Source organism: Chelonoidis abingdonii, chromosome 17 (genome assembly GCF_003597395.2).
Source record: "Chelonoidis abingdonii isolate Lonesome George chromosome 17, CheloAbing_2.0, whole genome shotgun sequence".
Lineage (NCBI taxonomy): Eukaryota > Metazoa > Chordata > Testudines > Testudinidae > Chelonoidis > Chelonoidis abingdonii.
In genome coordinates, this window is record NC_133785.1 from 9479258 (window position 1) to 9499426 (window position 20169).

Here is a 20169-nt window from a genome sequence, read left to right on the forward strand (position 1 = left end):
GGGTCCCCTTCTTTTGCCAGGTGCTGCACAGACCCTGGTGTGGCAGGCACCGCACTGACACACCGGGAGAGACAGTCCCTGCCCTGACGAGCTCAGTCTAAACAGCCAAAGAAAGATAATTCTTCCCCATTTTACAAACAGGGAAACTGAGGCACAGAATGCTAATGTGATTTGCTCAAGGGATCTCCTGGGTCCCAATTCTTTCCCACAAGGCCGTTGTTCATCTGCTGGATAGGAATGACAACCAGTGCATCTGTTCAGCAGAGCCAGTGATAGCATGTCGAAGCCAAATGTAGTTACACAAGAAGCAGAGGAGGTAGCAGACGCTAGGGACTGCATGTCAAGACCTGGGGGTGGAACTGCTGCATTCAAAGCCTGAGCTCCTTAGCCTGGCAAAATACCCACTACAGGCTAGTCCCTGGGGGTGGGATGGATATTTGCATGGCCTTAGTTCTGTGTTGTAAGGATGGTGTTGTGGGTAAGGCACTGGGCCATGAGCCAGGAAAAAATCCCAGATGTAAAACTCCCTGTGCCTCAGTTTCCCCAGCTGTCTGTTTAGACTGTGAGCTCTTTGAGGCAGGGTCAGCCTATCACTGTGTGTCACACAATGGGGCCAAGATGTGTGCAGCGCCGGACACAATGGGGCTCCAATCTTGGGTGAGGTCCATGCAGATTCTGTTCTATGGAGGTTCCTATCTGCCTTTATCACCACAGTACCTCAGCCCCTATCTTTGCACCACCACAGTTCCCACTGGCTTCAGCTGCGACTGAAAACAGGGCCATGGTTTGGCCATGAAGATGTTGGCATTTACCTCCCAGCTGCATCACCAGTTGACCTGCCAATCAATGCATCTCTATAGAGCCACATGCCCCAGGCAACGGACTTTATTCAGAGTCTCGTTAATTCACTACATAGTGTTCCATGGCTACTGCCTCATTATTCAAAGCCGGTCCAACTACAAGGGCTAGATTAGATGGTCACACTGAACAGCGTTTGGACAGTGTTGTGGGTTGCTAAACTGGCAAGTGCTAGTCACTAGTTAAAGGGGCCCTGTCCTAGTGCAAAGAACACATCAGGCCTTGGAGTTTAGCCTTAGTAAGAGCTGCAGGATTTGTCCCAACTGGTGACTGGTGCTTTGTAAGAAGGAAGCAGGCACACAGTCTCTTTTATCACCTATTACAGCTGCAGTGTGTCCTCTTCTCCCTCTTCAATCATTGATATGTATGTTACGGTAGCACTCTCAGGTCTCAACAGAGATCAGGGCCCTTGTTGGGCCAGGTGCTGCACAGGGCTTCTGATTGAGATCAGGGCCCCGTCATACCAGGTGCTGTACAGACCTTGACCAAAATCAGGGCCCTGTTGTGCCATGCGCTGCACAGATCTTGGCTGAGATCAGGGCCCCATCCTGCCAAGTGCTGCACAGACCCCCTGACCGAGATCAAGGCCCCATCCTGCCAGGTGCTGCACCGATGTATGGTGTGAAACAGCCCTTGCACCAAAGATTTTACACGCTAAATTGACAAGGGAAGGATCATTCTCCCCATTTCATAGATGAGCCAAAAGTGAGGCCCAGAGTGATGCAGTGACTTGCCTAAGGTCACACAGGAAGTCTGTATCAGAGCTAGGAATTGAACCTGAATTCCCCAAGTCTCAGTGCAGTGTCATAACCCAACTCAAGAAAACCAAACTAACTGAACTTGGATACCCTGCTCAGTTCTGCACTGCTTTATGGAGGGGGCTGAAGGCCAGTTTCTCAGCTGCAGCTCATTGCAAGGGAGATGCACTGAGGGAATTTGATTTGGGAGTTGAGTTAGGGTGGAGCAGAGGCTATGGCATGAATGCACTGCCCCAGCTCCCCAGCCCCTGCTGCATGATGGGAGGAAGCAGCAGCCTTTCTCATGGCGGGGCCAGCAAAGCAGATTTGCAGATGGCTGAACCATTTAGTCACGCTGTAAGTTGCTGGCTTATTAGAAGCTTGGCACAAGCATTAGACAGCAAGAATGTGGCCAGTGACGAGCTGATCTGCCAATTCTTTACTGCTGTGCAGAGCAGAAAGAACACACTCTCCTCCTATCATAGGGAATAAAACCCAGGAGTCCTGACCCCACAAATGCTCTACCCGCTAGGCTTCCAGAGAACAAAAATCAGGAGACCTGATGCCTCATCCACCATTAGACCTCAGTGCCCTCCCACAGCTGGGATTAGAACCCAGAAGTCCTAGCGCTTAGAGCCCACAGTGAGAAGGACCCTAGTTACCTTTCCCTTCGGGTAACAGCTAGAGCACCAAGCTAGTCCAGGAAAGACCTCCCTTAGCCCATGCAGCCAACTGACTATCTCTGGAAGGTTCAGCTGCTGAATTCATTGGGATAGGTGCTAAGGCGATGCAGAGGCTGATGCCAGGTGGTTAGGTTTTCAGCATAGAGCCAGCTCACCAGTGCCCTGTGGCAGAGTCAAATGGATCACAGAGGCTCCACCACGGGGGAGAGGGGCGCACACGGAGAGTTTGCCATGGGGGAGGGGGGCACACACAGAGAGCCTGCCATGGGGGAGGGGAGCACACACACAGTCCCTGCCATGGGGGAGGGGGGCACACACAGAGTCCCTGCCATGGGGGAGGGGAGCGCACACAGAGCCCCTGCCATGGGGAAGGGGGGCACACACAGAGTCCCTGCCATGGGGGAGGGGAGCGCACACAGAGCCCCTGCCATGGGGGAGGGGGGCACACACAGAGAGCCTGCCGTGGGGGAGGGCAGCACACACAGAGTCCCTGCCATGGGGGAGGGGGGCACACACAGAATCCCTGCCATGGGGAAGGGGAGCGCACACAAAGCCCCTGCCATGAGGGGCTGGGAGTGTATGAGGAAGGGGCTGGGGAGTTACAGGGAGTCCCTGAACTAGAGGGGGATGGGATGGTGGCACCCAGGAAGGTGTGGCGGGAACGGAGGGATGCAAGGAGCCCCTAGTGTTTGCAGTGTGCTCCACCAGCAGAGTCTACAAAGTGGGTGACCCCTACTGCCTGATGTGGCAAAACCATTGCTCCTGAGCCCTGGTGGCTGCTGCATATTAGGCTGGAGGCTTCCTGTAGGGCAAAGAAGGCGGGTCTTGTGGTTGAGGCACTGAGCTAAGGCCGAGACCTGGGCCCAACTCCCTGTGTGACCTTGGGCAAGTAGCTTCAACTCGCTTGATGCCTCAGTTTCACCCATCTAGTGTAGCATAACTCAGGTGTGATTCACAGGTGCGGTGATGCTGTTACAGGCATCAGCTGGAAAGTCTGCCTGTAGTGACTTGTGAATTCAGCTCTGGAGGGTCCCAGCTCAAGCCCTGCTGTGCTGGTCATGATGACAGGTATCAGCCCAGCACAATGGATTTGCCCAGTCTAGGCAAGGCTTTGGTGAAAGACCCTGCCCTGGTGAAGCTCACAGGGTGGGGAGAGGAAATGATTTGCCCAAGGCAACTTGTGGCAGGGCAGTTAGCTCCAGAGCCCATCTCTAGTTCATCATATGCATGACTGCCTGCCGACTCACGTGACCCTGTCCCTTCCACCTCATTCCTACACCGCTCTCCTGACTGCAGCCACCCTTTGGACCAGGCTGGAATTTGTTGGGTCATCTCTTTTGAGCTGTGGTCAGAGCCCTGGTGAAGCTTCGCTGACCAAGGTCGAGGACCCATGATGCATTGGAGTCACAGTGGGGTGTTTTTCTAGCTGGCTCAGGAAAGTTAGTGGGTCAGATGGAACTTGGCAGAATGTTAAGCTAGTTTCCAGAGTGGACAGGCGGCCTCATGACTAGGGCCCTCCCCCTAGGACTCTGGCTATCGCACCGCCATTCCCTGTTCTAGTCCAGATATTTGAGCAAGTCGCTTGTTGTGTCTGTGATATTTCCACAATCACAGCACCTTGGAGCAGGACCCAATGGTGCTAGGCCCAGCACAGAAAGATGGTCCCTGCTCCAGCGAGCTGCCAATCTAAGGATAAGACAAGAGATGACAGTTGGATACAGCCAGACAGGGGAGCAGAAGGAAACTAGGAGAGAATCCTGGTCAGCGGGACAGGCAGTGGGCTCAGACCACCAGTGGCCTGACTGTTGTCAGGTTTTTCATGGGCTTCCCAGCAATGGAGCATTTGAAGGTGGAGTGTGAGGTGGCTTTGCAAGTGTTTATGCGGAGCTCCTCCCAAGCGTGAGGGGCAGCAGGGGAGAAAGCATGAAGGGGTTTGTGTGAAAATGTATCTAGTGGGCGCTGGAGGCCAGCATCATGGGCTGGCTGGGGGTAGGAGTCATCACCTCCATAGCGGACGAGAATGATAGGTCAGGTGGGATTAGAGCGTGAAGAACGTTGAAAGGGAAGACAAGTGGCTTAGGTCCGATGTGAAAGAGAAGAGAGAGACAGGGGAGGGATGCAAAGACCGGAGTCAAAGCGATAGGCTAAGAAAATGATCTTTAGCTCTTTACATAACATGAAGCAACCACACGGGCACAATGGGGTCCAAACAATAGTGTTTACTGAGGATGCAAAACATGCAAGGCCTAGATGCATTCCTGGGTTGGGTTCTAAACCATAGAACATGGTGAGCACCACTACTGCACCAATTATTTAAAGGGATACTACCCTATTCCTACGCACTACCTCACTTATGCTCTGTGCCTCAGTTTCCTACTTTGTAAAAATGGCCGTAATGAACGTCCCTGCCTCAAAGGGGTTTTGTGAATAGGGGCTACTAAAAAAAATTTCCATCTGAACTTTTTTATTTTAATGGAACGTTAGAGTTTGGCTAAATGGAAATTGTCATGAATGATGTTTGCTTTCCTTGAAAAGTTGTAATTTTTTTGTTAGAAAATTGAAAACTAACCCCCCAAACTGAAAATCTTTCAGTTTTCAGGTAAATTTTTCTGCTTTCCAGAGTTTGGGGCCAAAACTTTTCTATCGACCAATTGAGGAGTGTGTGCTGAGAGAGGATGGATATGTCGGGATGGGTAACTACATGTGGATGGATGTGTGGGGAGGGAGGGACAGATTGATCCATTTGTATGTGAGATGACAAACAGACCCCAATGCTTAGTGTTCTCTTAGTTCTAGATCTCACTCTGGCCTCGGCGTACAGATTCATCTACACATTGTCCTGAGGCCAGCAAGGACTATTAGATCATCTAGCGTAACACAGGCCAGAGAATCCCGCCCCACCGATTGGTGCAATGGAGTGAGTTCCCTTCCCTACTATGAGCGTGACAGTGACTTGTGGTTGAACTGGAGTGTGAGTGAAATCCTACCCCCATTGAGGTAATTTGGAAAACTCCCATTGACTTTGTGGGGCCCAGAATGTCACTTTTGTGTAAGTGCAGTGGGGCGTTTCATCGCACATTTGCATATGATGGCCCCTGTCAAGGCCATGAGAAACTGAGGAGCAACAGCTGGGTCTGCAGAAGCAACTTCTGGACAGCCAGTCGGTAGGGAGATGACCTGGGGGCAAATTTGCTCTTGAGGGAATGACCCAAACAAGGAATCTGCTTGGAGACCCATTTGGGAAGATTTTGATCACCCCACAAATGGGTTGTAAGCTCAGTCTGGCATGTCAACAAACAAATGAGCATCAAAGTTCAGCCCCGATCCTTCCAAGTAGCTCCTGGGACAAAAGCCACCTGGAAGTTGCTGAGTCTGTTTTTTTCTCCTGCTAATAGGATGTTAACCTACAGTTGAACATTTGCAGCATCAAAGGTCATGCACCAGCTGTGCTGCTGGGTAAACTAAATGTTTCCCAATGGTCTCTGAGTTGGGCTGAAATTTTCAGAAGATGGCTGGCTGTGTGGCTAATAAGGCCCTATTCTAGAAGAACTGGGTTCTATTCCTGGCTTTGCCACTGACTGCCTGTATGACTCTGGGGGAGTCATTTTGCCTTAGTTTCACTTCCCCAGTCTTAATCAGTTCTGGTTACAAGGACTGTCTTTCACTCTGTGCAATGTCTGGCAGAATGGGGTGCTGATCTCTTTTGGGGTATATGCAGCGCCCAGCGTGATGTGGACCCCATTCTTGGTTGTGTTCCTATAATACAAATAATTACAACTTTATTTATGCAAGTAAAGTTATGCACACGCTTAAACCTTTGCAGGATTGGACCCTGTCATGTTGTATCCCCCTTGGGTGGGACTTAGCCACAAAGTAACACGAAAAACTTTTGGGACAACACTGCCATCTGGTGGAGGGAAATTAAATTTTTAAAAGAATTGTTTGTTTATTGTGACTGATGAAAGGGCATGAATTTATGCAGCACTTTGGGAGCATGTTTCCTGCTCCGAAGAAATTAAACAAGAGGCCAATCATGCAAGCTATTCCTGACACATTATTTTTAATTACTTATATTACTTAGTTACAGTGGGCCACAGAAGCATTAGCCAAGATCATGGCTCTGGCATAGTAGGCAAGGCACAGTCCCAGAGAGAAATAGTCCCTGCCCCAAAGAGCTCCCAGTCAAAATAGACAAAGGAAGGATTATTATGTCCCCTATTTTACAGATGGGGAAACTGAGACACAGAGCAATTAAGTGACTTGCCCAAGGTCACAGAGAGTGTGGGGACAGATCTGGGAATTGAACCAGATGCCCTGCATCCTCAATTAGTGCTTTAGCTGCAAAGCCAGCCACCCTCATTCAAAAGCAGCATGACTTCCAAGCAAACTTAGGAGCCTATATGGGCAGGAACTGGGGTTCACATTCCACCTCAGATCCCAGGTAAAATGAGTTTTTCTAGTGGCAGCTGAATTCTCTGCTTGGGAAATCTGTCATCCCACCCCCTCTAAAATATTGCAAATGCCAAAAGAAGCTTGATCCCTAAAGACTTAAAAACAATAAATAAACAGAAAATAAATTAAATAAACCCAGCGTTTATTACTGTGGTTTTTTCTAACCTTGTGATTTTTAAGCCAAGCTCATGATTTCTTGGAGGGAGCTGATTTACGAACTCCTGGGGTGGGCTGTGGGCAATATTGCTAACTCATGTTTTTTTTACATTCAGTTTTAACAACACTGCATGAGTCAACAGCCCAAACACTTAGTGGGTCAGACCCTCAGCTGGTGCCAAGGGCTGTAAGCCAGTCAACACCAGCTGAAGATCTTTGTCAGCATTTCCCCGATAATTAAAGAGGGCACTAGGACCCTGCATGGAGTGTGAAGGAACCAAAATCTGCCTAGGAGGGAAGCTGCAGTGGATTGCTATTAAAATTTTTCTCTCCACCCAGTGTGATTGCATCATGTGACTGCTCCAAGTTCTAAGGTTCCTTGCTGGAAGCTGAAGGTAACTGTTGGGTTTTAGGATTTTCAAGCCATGGGCCCCACTTCTCCGGTAGATTTCATCCTCCAGCCCCCAGTTTTCCACCCGGTGAGTAATCCCTGTGATCTCTGCCTAGGGGCAGCTAGCGTGCAATGAAATCAAAGATCAGTTCACTCCTGCTTCTGGCCTTTGCCCAGTTTCCTGTGTTCTTATAGCTGAATCATGCTGTGTTAGGTGGGTGAGAGTCCAGAGACAAGGTATTGAATTGAAAGAGGAGTGGCTCCAGCCAGGTTTAAATAGGTGTGTCTGAGAGCAGCATATAGCTCCTGCACTCTCATTGTTCATATTGTGGCAGCGGCCTTACTCGTGGACCATGATCCTATGGTGCTAGGTGCTGTACAAACAGAGCAAAAGGGCAGTCCCTGCCCCAGAAAGCTCCCAAGCTAATGTCACCCTTCTCTCTCTTCCCCTCATGGGCCAAGTTATGTTTTGTTTCCCCAAAAGAGGCAATTTGTTCTCTGAATGTCTCAAACCTTGGGGTGCCTGACACAAGGCCCCCTAAAAAGGCTCTGATTGCCCAGAGGGTGAGTGCTTGCCATTTGCTTTAAAACGGGCCATTGTGGGAGTTTTTTTGGTTTTCTCAACGGATCTCAAGATGGGTGCTATCAAATATCTGACAGCTGACCTCACTTCCTGGCAAGCTGCCTCCTTGAATCCCTGCTGCAGTAGGGACTGTCTGACTTGATCTTAAATCTAGGGAAAGCCAGACTTTTAAAGGGTTAACCCCCAAGGCCTGCATGTGTGACTAGTTTAGCTGGAATCTCATTTTAAGCTCCTCTGTGCAGTTGTGTTTGCTTGTTTGGGGGGAGGGGACTAATCAGGTTATCAATAAACTTTTTGGCCATCAGGCTATTCTCTGCACAAAGATCTTTCTCTTGATCCTTTCTGGACTGATCATGTGAAACTCTGTAATGTGCAGAAACTTCAGCTGAGACCAGACAAGCAGTTGCTCATTTCCTTAAATCAAGTCAGCCATAGCTCAGGTTGTGGTTTCAGTTTTGGCTCTGTTAAATCCAGGCATCTACTCTACAAAAAGGTGCTGGTTTTTTAGCTCCTGAATCCATTATATCCCCAATTCTCCCCAAAGGTTAGTGGGGTTCATATAAAACAGTCTGGCTTTTAATCATCTCTGGTCAACTAGCTGATCACCAATGGGGAGAAGGACTGGTGCTTAGGGTCTGTATTATTTTAATACCCTTGTGTGTCTGATTGCATCTCCCCCACCACACCCCATGGCTTCTGGTTTAAATAGATTTTTTTTTCCCCATCTACTTAGCCCAGGAATTTCAGATCACAGCACTGACCACTAGCCATTGAGCTGAAGCAATAACTGGTGTCTGATACCCTGGGAAACCGAAGCACAGAAAGGGGAAGAAGTGAGGGGGTTTTGTGCAATGTCACTCAGTGAATCAGCAGCAGAGTTGGAGATAGAACTTGGGTGTCTTAACTCCCAGTTGCCCCAGCTAATCTGCTCTTGTTTTAAGGCACCATGAGACCCTATTCCCCTCCCAAAGCTGGGCATAGAATCCAGGAGATCTGTATCATACCACCCCTGCTCTAGCTGCTCTCTTCCCCTCCCAAAGCTGGGAATGGAACCCAGGAGTCCTGGCTCCCAGCCCCAACTGAGCACAGATGAGAGCCTCCCCTCCCCGCCTTCCAACTCTCTAGATCCCATTCTCCTCCCAGAGCTGGAGAGAGACCCCAAGAGTCCAGTGTTACCAGACAGAGCTGCCAGACTCTCCCATTTCCAACATCAATATGGGTCCCTCTCCTCCACCCCATGTCCATTTCAGGTGCTCCCGTACATCACAACGATCTTCGGTGGCTTGACCCATGGGAAGATGGTTCTGGTGCAGGGCGTGGTCCTTGCAGAGGCCGAAAGGTAAAAGGCTATTTCCCTGGGGCTCGGGCTGCTCATCCTACTCGAACCCCTTGATTCATGGCTCCTGCAGTCAGAGAGAAAATGCACTAGTTCAGTGGCTGCTAGGAGTTAATGTGTTGAACCCTCTGATTTTACAGTGCTCAGGTGAGCTGCAGCTAGATTCCTTTAGTCAGGGAGTTTCAGGATCCTTCCAGTCCCTTACAAGGCTGGGTCAGGAATTCCCTTGTCTACGAGGCCACTCTATGGGCCTGATTCTTAGCTACACTGAGGCCTTTCTTGCAGCATAAGTAGATGGAGATGATCTCCTGTTATATGGGAATCCCTGACTGGTGTAAGGCCAGAGGAACTATGGCATAGTTGGTACAGCACTGTGACTTGGGAGACCTGGGTTATACTCCCACCTCGGCCATTGTCAGAGTGCATTATGCTACAGCTAGTATCTGCTTCACAGGAGCCATTGGGGAGAGGTATGGATTAGAGCAGCCTGGAGCCAGCTCTAACTTACTCCTGGGAACAAAGTCGGCTTAAAGTAGGGCTGGGCTTTTTTCCACTTCGTTGGTGATTTTGAAAATGACTCGTTTTGGGTCAACGCTTACTTTGGGGATGCTTACTTGGAGCCAAAACAAAAGGTTTGGGTTTTGATCATTTTTTTTTAACATCCTTGAGTTTAATAACATTAGAGGCAACTTCAAAACAAATCACTGAAAATATTTTTAAAAATTTGCTTTTTTTTTCAAAATGAACAATTTGGCAAAACCTTCTAGTGTTGCTAAATCTGCATTTCCTCCCCCCCCCCAAAATTCAGCCAAAAATGTTCTCTCAGCTCCCGTTTGAAGCCACCAAGGGATGGGGTTGGGCAATCCCTGGACTCCAGGAGAGTCAGCCTCCAAGCAGGGAGTTACGGGTTCTAGTCCCTCCTTGACTAGGGGCTAGAGGGCTCTGTGCTATTCTCTTCTTCCTAGGGAAACAGGAGTGAGAACCACTCGGGGGTGTCTCCACTTCACATACGTGGTTTAAGCATGAAATGGGGTTAATTTTATGAATTTGCTGAGGTGCCTGGTAGGTTTTAAAGCTGAAATCTAACAAACTAGATTTACCAACTGGATATGTGTTATCGGCATTGTTAGAATGGAATAAACCCTTTTTACTGAGTCCAGGGAGCATTAGCTAACTAATTCAGTGCTGGGTTCTTTTCAGGTCAACTTTTAACTTGAAGAATATTTCTTAAATCCAGCCACTTGCTTATTCTCAACCAATCAACAGTTCAGTTATTCACTCAGAACCACATCAGCATATAATCAATAGTTCATTAATCAAGTGTAGACCACCACGTTGTAAGCACGTGCTGACCGCACAATGTTGTCTTGCAAGCACTTGTGGTGGCCTGTGGCTGAGGCTTAGCAGTTACACCAAGGACCAGTGAAAATCACCAAGATTTCTTATCGTATTTACTCCTGTCATCAGTTCTTTAGTATCTAGCACACTTATCACCTTTCCAGTATCCTCCAAGGAGTAAGGAGGCATTTGTTTCTTAAGGGAGCGGGCCCGGCTGTTTGGATGGATTGGTTTAGAATAGCAAAAGCAATTGCTTAAATTTATAGTTCAAATCTCTTAGGTCAGTTTGCTTGGACTTGTGAAGGAGGCCATGCCTATAGCAATAGTTACAATCTCTAAACTAGGGTTACTTGAAGTCCTGCTTAAGAGCATTGGCTCAGCAAGATAACCTACAGGTATTAATGCTAAAAACAGAAGAAGAAATACAATCCTTGCAGTGAGATTTTGTTTTCTGTGTCTTCTGTTAAACCCTTGGTTTCACTGGGGTTTCTGCAGCCTCTTTGTGGGTTCAGTTAACTCGTCAGTCCTGTGACCCTGGATGGGGTGGGGGTGTCTTTCCCACATGGGGATTCATCAAAACTCTGGGGTCCCACCTGGTTACCTCAATTCTATATACTCTGATTTCAGGGCTTATTGGAGGGGGCTATCCTATGGTTTCTATTGGTTACTTGCCAAGTGGCTCTTGGCTTTCAGCTTTCTCAGTTTCTCTGCTGCTTCTGTCCATGTTCGGTAAATGGGGTGCAGGCTTACCAGCAGTGTCTCCCAGTCAGTGACACAGCAGGGATACTAAGGCAGGCTTCCTGCCTGTCCAGGCACCACGGACCGTGCTGTGCCCTGGAAGTGGCCAGCAGCAGGTCCCAGCTCCTAGGTGGAGGGGCACAAGTGGCTCTGCATGGCTCTCACCAGCAGGCACATTTTTTCCCCAACACTCCCATTGGCCGGGAACCAGCCAATGGGACTGCGGACATGCTGCTTGGGGAGGGGGCAGTGTGTGGAGCCACCTAGGAGCTGGACCTACTGCGGCCCAGCTCAGCTGTGTGCTAAAGGCTGCCAGTGTGCTGCGGTTGCCAGGTGCCCAGCATGCAGGGGTCTGGGCTACCTGGTGGGGTTCAGGGCTCCTGGCTGGCCCCACGGGGGCAGGGGTTGGGGGCAGCCACCCAGTCCTGCGAGCAGTGGGGTCCAGGGCAGCCATACGGTGGGGGAGGGTCAAAGGGCTCCTGGCTGGCCCTGCGAGCTCTGGGGTCCAGGGCTGGGGCAGCCAGCCCACTGCATGTGGCGGGGTCTGGGGCACTAAGTTGAGAACCACTGCTGTAAACTAACAGCATGTCTATGCTATCACAGCGCAGCTATGACCCTGCAGCTGCCATTGTGTAGACACAACTTACAGCAATGGAAGGGTGGGGGGGGTTCCATCGATGCAGCTAATCCACCCTCCACCCTACACGTGAGGCAGTAGCTGGGCCAATGGAAGGATTCTTCTCTTGACCTAGCCATGTCTACTCCAACGGCTGGGTCAACTTTCCCACGGCGCACAGGGTGTGACACTTGTTGCAGCCCTCAGTGACCTAGCTAGGTCAATCTAAGTTTAAGTGTTGAGCGGGTCTACAAGATGAAGTCTTTTCTGTAAATAAATTTTGGGAGTCTTTGATCAGAGAAACTAGCAATTGCTGGAAGGTTCCTTCTCCAGGCAGAGTTCTCTTTCCCTGGGAACTGTGCATTTTAACAGAAGCTTAATTAATGCTCTCTAGACAAGATGTCCCACCTCTTGACTCTCATTGTCTTTAGCTCCAAAAGGGAGCTAAGGTTTGGGGTAGGCATAAGAGCTAGTGCCACCAGATGGGTGAATGGGCAGAGAGAACTTGTCACCATCCTATTTTCAAGGTGTGTTTGTACGTCTCTGCCTCTCACAGCTACCTTAGTTCCCCCAAACCGAGATTCAGGCCCAGGTCTGCAAATATCCTGGACTCCAGCAGAGTCAGCTTGTCATTGCCCAGAGCTGGGGAGAGAACCCAGGAGTCCATGTAGTGCCCCCCCACTCCCACTCTGTGTTCTTTCCCCCAGATTCCAGGTGGATTTCCAGTGTGGCTGCAGTCTGATGCCCCGGCCGGACATTGCCGTCCACTTCAACCCCCGCTTCCGCTCCCGGCCTCATGTAATCTGCAACACCCTGCAGAACGGGCGCTGGCTGGAGGAGACCAAGTTCCCCCACCTCCCTCTCAAGAGGGGAGAGGCCTTCCAGCTGCTCTTCCTCTTTGGGCAGGATGAGGTGCAGGTGAAGAGTGGTGGGTGGAGCCCTAGCTTGTAGCTGGGTGTTTGGGGGGCCTTATTGGAAATCCTGGGAAGTGGGTGAGCACAAGCCCGACCATGTCTACAGGTCCCTTCCCCTGCCTTGTGGGATGGGTCTTGGAGTGCTTGGGTGTTCCTGTGGCTACTACATGTGTCCACACCCATCCCCCAATGGGGGATAGGGGTTCCCATGGCTATAAGCCCTCCATTCTGGTAGGCTCAGGGGTTCCCATGGCTATGTGGCAGGTCTTCTCCCCCCACGGCCTCAGTGTGCTTGTGGTAGCATCTCCAGGGTGGTACCTGGAGCTGCAGTGGGATGACTGTCACCTAATGGAGATCCAAGTACGGAGAGGCCACGGGCTCTCTGACCCCTGTTATCAGCCCCTAGGGGCAGGTGTGTACTCAGTGCCTCCCCCCATCAGGAGTTCTGGTCCCAGGGGTCCTGTCCAACACTGCCCTGCAGCCCCTTAGTGCCAGTGAGCACTGGTGCAAAGAAGGCCACAGGGGAGCTGGGCAGGGGTGAAGGTCCCCTCGGAGTAGCTCTGGTGCAGGGGGCTCCCAAGTGTAGCCCTGGCACAGGGAGAGGACCTGGACAGGACTGCCGTCTGGCTATTCTGTGCCCCTGGGGGCATTAAAGGTGGGGCAGCCCCTCAGCCTGCCCATGCTGGCCCTGGCAGCTCCTGAATAGGGGAGACATACAGGGGTGAGCCTGACTCTCTGCTGGCTTAGCCCGAGGTCTCACTGGCACGACTCCACAGGGCTCTTTTGAATTACACTGGGGTGACTGAGAGCAGCATCAACCCCCATAACTTAGGGGTGGGGAAAGAAAAGGGGCAAGACCTTCAGCATGTGCAACTAGATGTAGCTGGTGACTGATTTACACCTGCTGGTGTAAGTGGCCCCTCTGACACCCTGGTGACCATGGTTACCCCAGCTGCCTGCTGAGATCTTGCCCTTTCAGGGAGCTGAACTCCTCCTCTCTCCAGGTGAGTGTGAATGGGCAGCACTTCCTCCAGTACCGCTCCCGCCTGCCCCTGGCCCGAGTGGACACCGTAGGGGTGTTTGGTGACATCACGGTGAAGAGCCTGGCCTTCCTGCGCAGCAATGTAATCCCCTCTGTGGGGCAAACCAATAGGGTGATGGGGCACCTGCTTGTGTGGGGGGGGAGAATGAGCCCCTGGTATAGGGGGAATGAGGGTACACACAGAAGCATGGGGGCAGTTGGGGACACCTTGAACCCCTGGCATGAGAGAGGGGGGTGGGAGGGAACTGCAGGGAGTCCCTGAAAGAGTGGGGGTGGGGAGAGGGAAAGGGAGGGTGGCAGCCAGGGAGCGGGGATGGAGGGATGCAAGGAGCTCTGATGTGCCCAATGAGCTCAGCCACAAGCAATGAAGTGTGAGACCCCAATTTACATCAGCTGGGGATCTGGCTCCAGGGATGCCAATGGAGCAATCCCTGAGTTACGCTGGCTGTGGATCAGGGCTGCAGTCCTTAACACTCTCTCTCTTTCTCCTGCATGGGCAGCCCTTTGACACCAGCCGAACTGAGTACCCTGTTGCTCACGTGAGTCCAGCTGAATGTCTAGGCACCAACCCAAGGGGCCGGCGGGTGTTCCCTTGTAGTGCTCCCTCCATCGTCGGCACCAGCTTGAGCCTCCTTCCTATGAGACTACCGTGGTCTGTTTGCAGGGGCAGCTGGCTGAGGTTTTCTAAAGCCCCTGGGGAGGTTGAGGGGATGCCTGGCCATAGATAGTCCCAACAGAGTCTGATTGTTGAGGCAGCACTGGTCACTTTGAAAATCAGGTGCTGGAGTTGAGCAGCAACCCCTGAAATATGAAGCACCCCCAAATTGCCAGCCCTTCTGGGAACTCTTGGTCTTAAATTTAGGTGTCTGTCCCTGACAAATCCCAGCATGTTCCCCATCGTGGATAGCTCCGCAGCGGACTATCCATCCCCTGGTGTGTCGGCTGAGTAGGGAAGCCACCTTAGGGGCCCTTAAGCCACCCCTCCCTGATCACAACTTGCCTCTGCTTGCCTCTGCTTCCATGACCCCCATGGGGCTCTGCAGGGGGCAGAAAGCCAGAGCATTGGCCTGCCCCAGCCGCAACCCCAATCTATACTGCTGGCCAGCCCCATACACCCTGGCAAAGTCAGTTCTAGGGTGGGGGGACTTGGTGTCTTCCCCTGTTCATATTGCGGTTGTACATAGGAGCCCCTGTCACAGACCAGGAACCCATCGTGGTAGGTACTGTACAAACACATGGCAAAAACCCAGTCCCTGCCTCAAAGAGCTTCCAATCTGTGGTCCTTCTGCATCTCATAGCTGACAGATCGGAGGAGTAGAGGTTGTTAGCATAGAGGGAATGACATACCATCCTGGGTCCTGTAACAACCCATCTAGGGATCTGTGCTGTGCCTGGTGCTGTTCTCTGAATGCAGCTGGTGCCGGAGCCTCCAGTCTGGCCCAATGTCTTCATCCTCTAATAATGCATCGCTGCAGCAGTGCAACAGTCTGTCTGAAGCTGAATTGTCCATGCAGCCCCATGCAGGTGGTTCTGAGCTACAGACTGTTCTGGGGGAGGAGCATGGGGGTGTGTGCTGTTCTCTTTACTCCTCGCCGTGTGCACAGCTAATGGAGGACTGTGTGCACATGCAACAGGCATGTCCTCACACAAGTGCAGCTCTGTCATTTTAACTTTCTCTCCTCTCCTTCCTCCCTTAGCCAATGCAGCTGAACAGCTCCAAGCTGGTGAGTGAAGCCTGCCTCTGTGATCTCTAACGGGCAGGTTCCTGCACCTGTGAGGCAGCTGGGTTTGATCTGACAGGGTGGTTGAAATTTGAGGGGCAGGTTGCAACTGCTAGCAGAAGTTCTGTGCGGAGGGATGGGCTGCAGGGGGGACTTCTGCACAGGATGTCAGTACTGCTGTGCTTTAACCAAGGAGGGTTGTATTGTGGGGGCCTGCTGGATTGGTCCCAGTGATAATTTGGGGTACCCCAGGCCTGATCCCAGACCTCTTCTCCCCCCCCCTCCCCCCGCAATGGCTTCTTACATAGGATCCCACTGGGGCTTGTACTCCTGTGGCTTAAAGGCTAATAGTGGCACCTGGACCTTTCCTTCCACAGGCTGTGCCATACTGCCACCCGCTCCCCCATGGACTTGCATCAAGAGGCACCATTACAGTGAGGGGACTCGTTTGCCCAGTACCAGAGGGGTAAGTGTCTGTCCAAACCTCACTCCCCCTGGACCAGCATCTAACCCCCAGCTCCATATCTGCTGCACTATGTGTGACCCATCAGGGACCTTTCTGATCAGCCAGTCTGACCTCTGGCTTGTGCTATGCAGAGAGATCTGCCCAGGGATTCCTCAGGGAGCCCTGGAAACTGTGCTGAAGAAGAAGCATAAATTGCTGTCCTGGGCAGGTCTGGAACCCATGAGAATCTTGCTGAAGCAAAGGGGAATCCTGGTGAGTGGCATCGGTGAAAAGGTCTTTGGTGCAGCTCTTAGAGGAAAGTCCAGTGACACTCTGCTATAACACGATAATTGGGGTCCAAAAAATAGAATCGTGATAAATGTGGGGTCGTGGTACAGCGGGGTTATGAAAATTTACCATTTCCAGCTGGTCAGTTTCTCTTGGGCAGAAAATGAATTGCATTTGCGAACTGCCCATAACGGTAACTGAAAGGGTGTAGCAATAATTGATTACCTTGTGCTGTCACTAATCTATTAAATGAGCCAGAACTAGCCTGAGAGTGGCTGGGTTTGGACTCTGAAAACCGGAGTTTTGGGACCGGCAGACTGGGGCTGAAGCAGCTCTGGACAGATCTGTGCAAAGGCGCTCAGCCGACTCCCCTCCACCTGGAGAGCTGATATTCAGAGCAGAGTTCGTGCCACCGTTTCTGTAGCATTCCTCCTAGCTGTCAGCCTGCTCCAGCAGCGGGGGCTCTCAGCCATGCAGCGAGAGAGGGAAACACTTGGGGAGAGCAGGGGAGACGTGCAAGGGGCAGAGGAAGAGTGAGGAGCAGCTGGGGAGGAAAACGGCTCTTCTTGCCAAAAGGAGAAGCGGAGGTAGGGGGGAAGAGGCAGTGGGGAAGGCTTTCCTTTTTTTTTTTTTTTTTTTTTTTTTTTGCCACCTTAGATCGCATTATTCTGAATTTGCCTTATCATGGGCGCATTAGCAGGGTTTCACTGTACTGTAGTATGCACCATGTTCCATAAATACATGCTCTGCCCACCAGGGGTCAGCTGTGACACACACACACACACACACACACACACACACACACACACACACACACACACACACACACACACACACACACACACACACACACACACAAAATATGCAGGTGCGTAGGCAACCTTCCGGTGGCACCCACCACCTACCATGTCTCTGAGCTAAACCTACCCTGCAGATTCAGCCTCAGCCTGAGGGAAGACCCTTCCCATGTGCCCCTAAGACTCAGCACCTGCTTCAGAACCAGAGCCCTGACGTGGAGCTCCTTCCCAGATGAGGCCCTGAGCCATGCAGAGAAAGTGGCAGCCTGCTTCCCCTTTCATCCCCAGCGCTTCTTTGAGGTAACGCTCTGTTGGCACAGAAGGAGCAGGGTCTGTCCCTTGCAGGCGTAGCAAATGGGCCTCAGGCTGACTAATATCACTATGTGTAGCTGGGAATGAGCAGGTGCAGGGTGCAGTACTGCCTGCTGCCACTGGGGGTCCTCTGGTTATGGCTGTAATGCTGCCTGGAGGATCTCCTGGGGGTCCAGCTACTGGAGATCCAGCACCCCGTTTGTCACCTGGGGCTGCATGTAGCCCAGAGAGAAGGAACAGAGTACAGGGTTTCTGCACACGTTCTCTGCAGCCCCATCACCTGCACTGGGGTAGCTGCCGTCAGCATGCCCCGTAGGCTCATCAGTAGGACTGAGCCCCCTCCTCCCAGGCCCACTGCCTCTGAAAAATTTCAAGAAGGGTGGGTTGAACCTGGAGCCCAGAGCTTCAGTTCCTTACAACCCCTGGGCTGCCTCAGTCCGTCACAGGCAGACAGCAGAGTTTCGTGATCAGAATCCTCCCTCCATCTTCCCCAGGCCAACGCTATTGTTCCTCGGCTCTTGTCCTCCCACCCTACAGGGTGGCTGCAGCTCTGAAGAGCGATGTGAAGGGGTTGGGGGAGAGTGGTGTTCCACTCCAGAGATGGCTGCATCTCAGCAAGCCAACTGGGGCGTGGGTGGGGGGCTGTAACTGCTACAGAAATACAGGCTCACCTCCTCAGCTGGGGTAGTCCTGTTTCCATTGACTCCAAGGGAGTGATGCTCATTAACACCAGCTGGGATCTGGCCCATACCTGCCATCACATTCTCTGCCAATCCTCTTCTAGTTGCTGCTCGTCTGTGAGGAGGGGAGTTTCAAACTGGCACTCAACGGGATCCCCCTGGGACAGTTTGACACGCCTTGGGTCTCCTGGGACCGGATCACAGAGCTGTGGATAGAGGGTGATGTCACACTCTACAGTGTCTTCTCCTGACCCCTTCGCTGCCAGGAGTCTTGTGGGCTTTGCTCAGACGGCATGGACTGGACTGGGCCCTGTGTGTTTGAAGGAACTATTGCATGGGGTGGTGAGGCTGCCCCAGTGGGATAATCCAGTCTTCCTTCTGACTGATTCTCCACTTACCTGAACCCCCATGGACTGGGCTGGCTAGAAGATTGCAGTGAATGCTAAGGAATGGGCCTTTCCTTGCACAGGGTGGCAGAAGCAGGTAAGCATGGGGTGGTCCTAGAGGCATCCTCCAGTGCCGTCCTGGGTGGCACAAAATGGTGACAGGACTCTTCCTTGCATGGAGTGACAGGTTCCAGCACTGGGCATGCACCGAGTGGTTCTAGTGGGACCATCTGGTTCTCTCCAGATGCCATATGGTTTGCTCTAAAGGGCTTGGTTATGTCCCTGGGCACCAGCTCTCCCTTGGCATGTATATTTGCTCTCCATTGAGGTTAGTTTGTTTGCTATTTTAATTGTAATAAAGTCTCTTTTCTGCAATGCTCTGTCTCTGCTGAGCCACCGGCAGGGGGGGAGGGAGATGCAGAGTGCTCGGGGTGGGGTGAGGAGCTGTCCCACGTGAAAGATTAAACACGTTGGTGCCTTGAGCCTCTTGGCCTCTGATTCCCAGTTCCTGTGCTTGTAGCTTTAAGATGTTTGCCCTTTTCCCACCTGTACTGTGGGGCCTGCTGGCTCCCTGTGGCCCTATGGGCCTTGAGGCAAGCAGAGACCAGCCATAGTGAAGGGCATACTGGCCACATCCCCAAACCACCCCCTCACAGGTGTAACCTGCACCCACTTAGCATGGTGGTCTGTCTTCTGCTGGTGATGGTTGGGCCACAGGAAATTGACAAACCTATTACAGCCTCAGCTAACATAGGCCACGTCTACACTACGGGATAATATCGAATTAGCTAAAATCGGTTTTATAAAACTGATATTATAAATTCGATTTCATGTGGCCACACTAGGCACAGTAATTCGGCGTTGTGCATCCATGCTCCGAGGCTAATGTCGATTTCTGAAGTGTTGCATTGTGGGTAGCACTTCCGTAGCTATCCCATAGTTCCCACAGTCTCCCCCGCCCCTTGGAATTCAGGGTTGAATCTTAATTGTCGGCGGGGGTTTCTGGGTAAAATGTCGTCAGATCATTCCTTCCTCCGGGAAAAACATCACCTGCAATCCTTTCGCGCCGTTTTCCCCTGGTCAGATTGCCCTGGCAGACGCCATAGCACGGCACCATGGAGCCCGTTCAGCTTTTTTTTTTTCCGGCACCGTATGTGTACTGGATGCCGCGGACAGAGAGGCGATACTCCAGCGCTACATAGCAGCATTCACTTGCTTTTGCAATGATAGCAGAGACGTTACCGGTTGTCTCTGTACCGTCTACTGCCGGAGTAAACTGGCAATGAGATGACGGTTAATCTCTCCCTCTCTGTACTGTCCGCTGCTATCATGAGTGCTCCCTGGCTCAAAATTTTGAAAGCAAAATGGGATTGACTCACTTGGGACTGAGTCAATCCCTCCCTTATGGTTTCTAAAATAGAGTCCGTCCTAGCATTCTTGCTTGAGCTCCAGTGTCTGTAGGATTAACCATGTGTCTGGCGTGGTTCAGGGAACAGGTCTCGTTTCGTTTCTCCCCCGCCCCCACATGAAAGCAAAGGAAAGAATTTCCTTGACTACTCTTCAATGTCACCCTATTGTGTACTGAATCTGCTGGTAAGATCGCGATGCTACAGCATTGAAGAGCATATCCGCTCCTCTCTTCCCCCCTCCCCGTGGTAGACAGTGCTATAGGACTGCCACTCATCTCGAGAGAACC

At 51.6% G+C, this 20169-nt stretch overlaps 1 protein-coding gene across 3 annotated transcripts; it reads left to right on the forward strand.

Annotated features, from left to right (window-relative positions):
- Positions 1-7234: 7234 nt before the first annotated feature.
- On the forward strand, positions 7235-19202 carry LGALS12 (galectin 12). 3 transcript variants are annotated; one of them, XM_032804257.1, is made up of 9 exons: positions 7253-7365; positions 9111-9199; positions 12596-12806; positions 13807-13926; positions 14345-14383; positions 15542-15568; positions 15943-16031; positions 17233-17395; positions 18192-19202. In XM_032804257.1, exons 1-9 carry the CDS (start codon positions 7312-7314, stop codon positions 18336-18338), a joined length of 939 nt encoding a protein of 312 aa, XP_032660148.1. In that variant the 5' UTR covers positions 7253-7311; the 3' UTR covers positions 18339-19202. The 3 variants fall into 3 exon arrangements, with proteins under 3 accessions (XP_032660147.2, XP_032660148.1, XP_074929170.1); XM_032804256.2 differs by lacking the exon at positions 9111-9199 and having other exon boundaries at positions 7235-7281; XM_075073069.1 differs by lacking the exon at positions 17233-17395.
- The last annotated feature ends 967 nt before the right edge of the window (positions 19203-20169 follow it).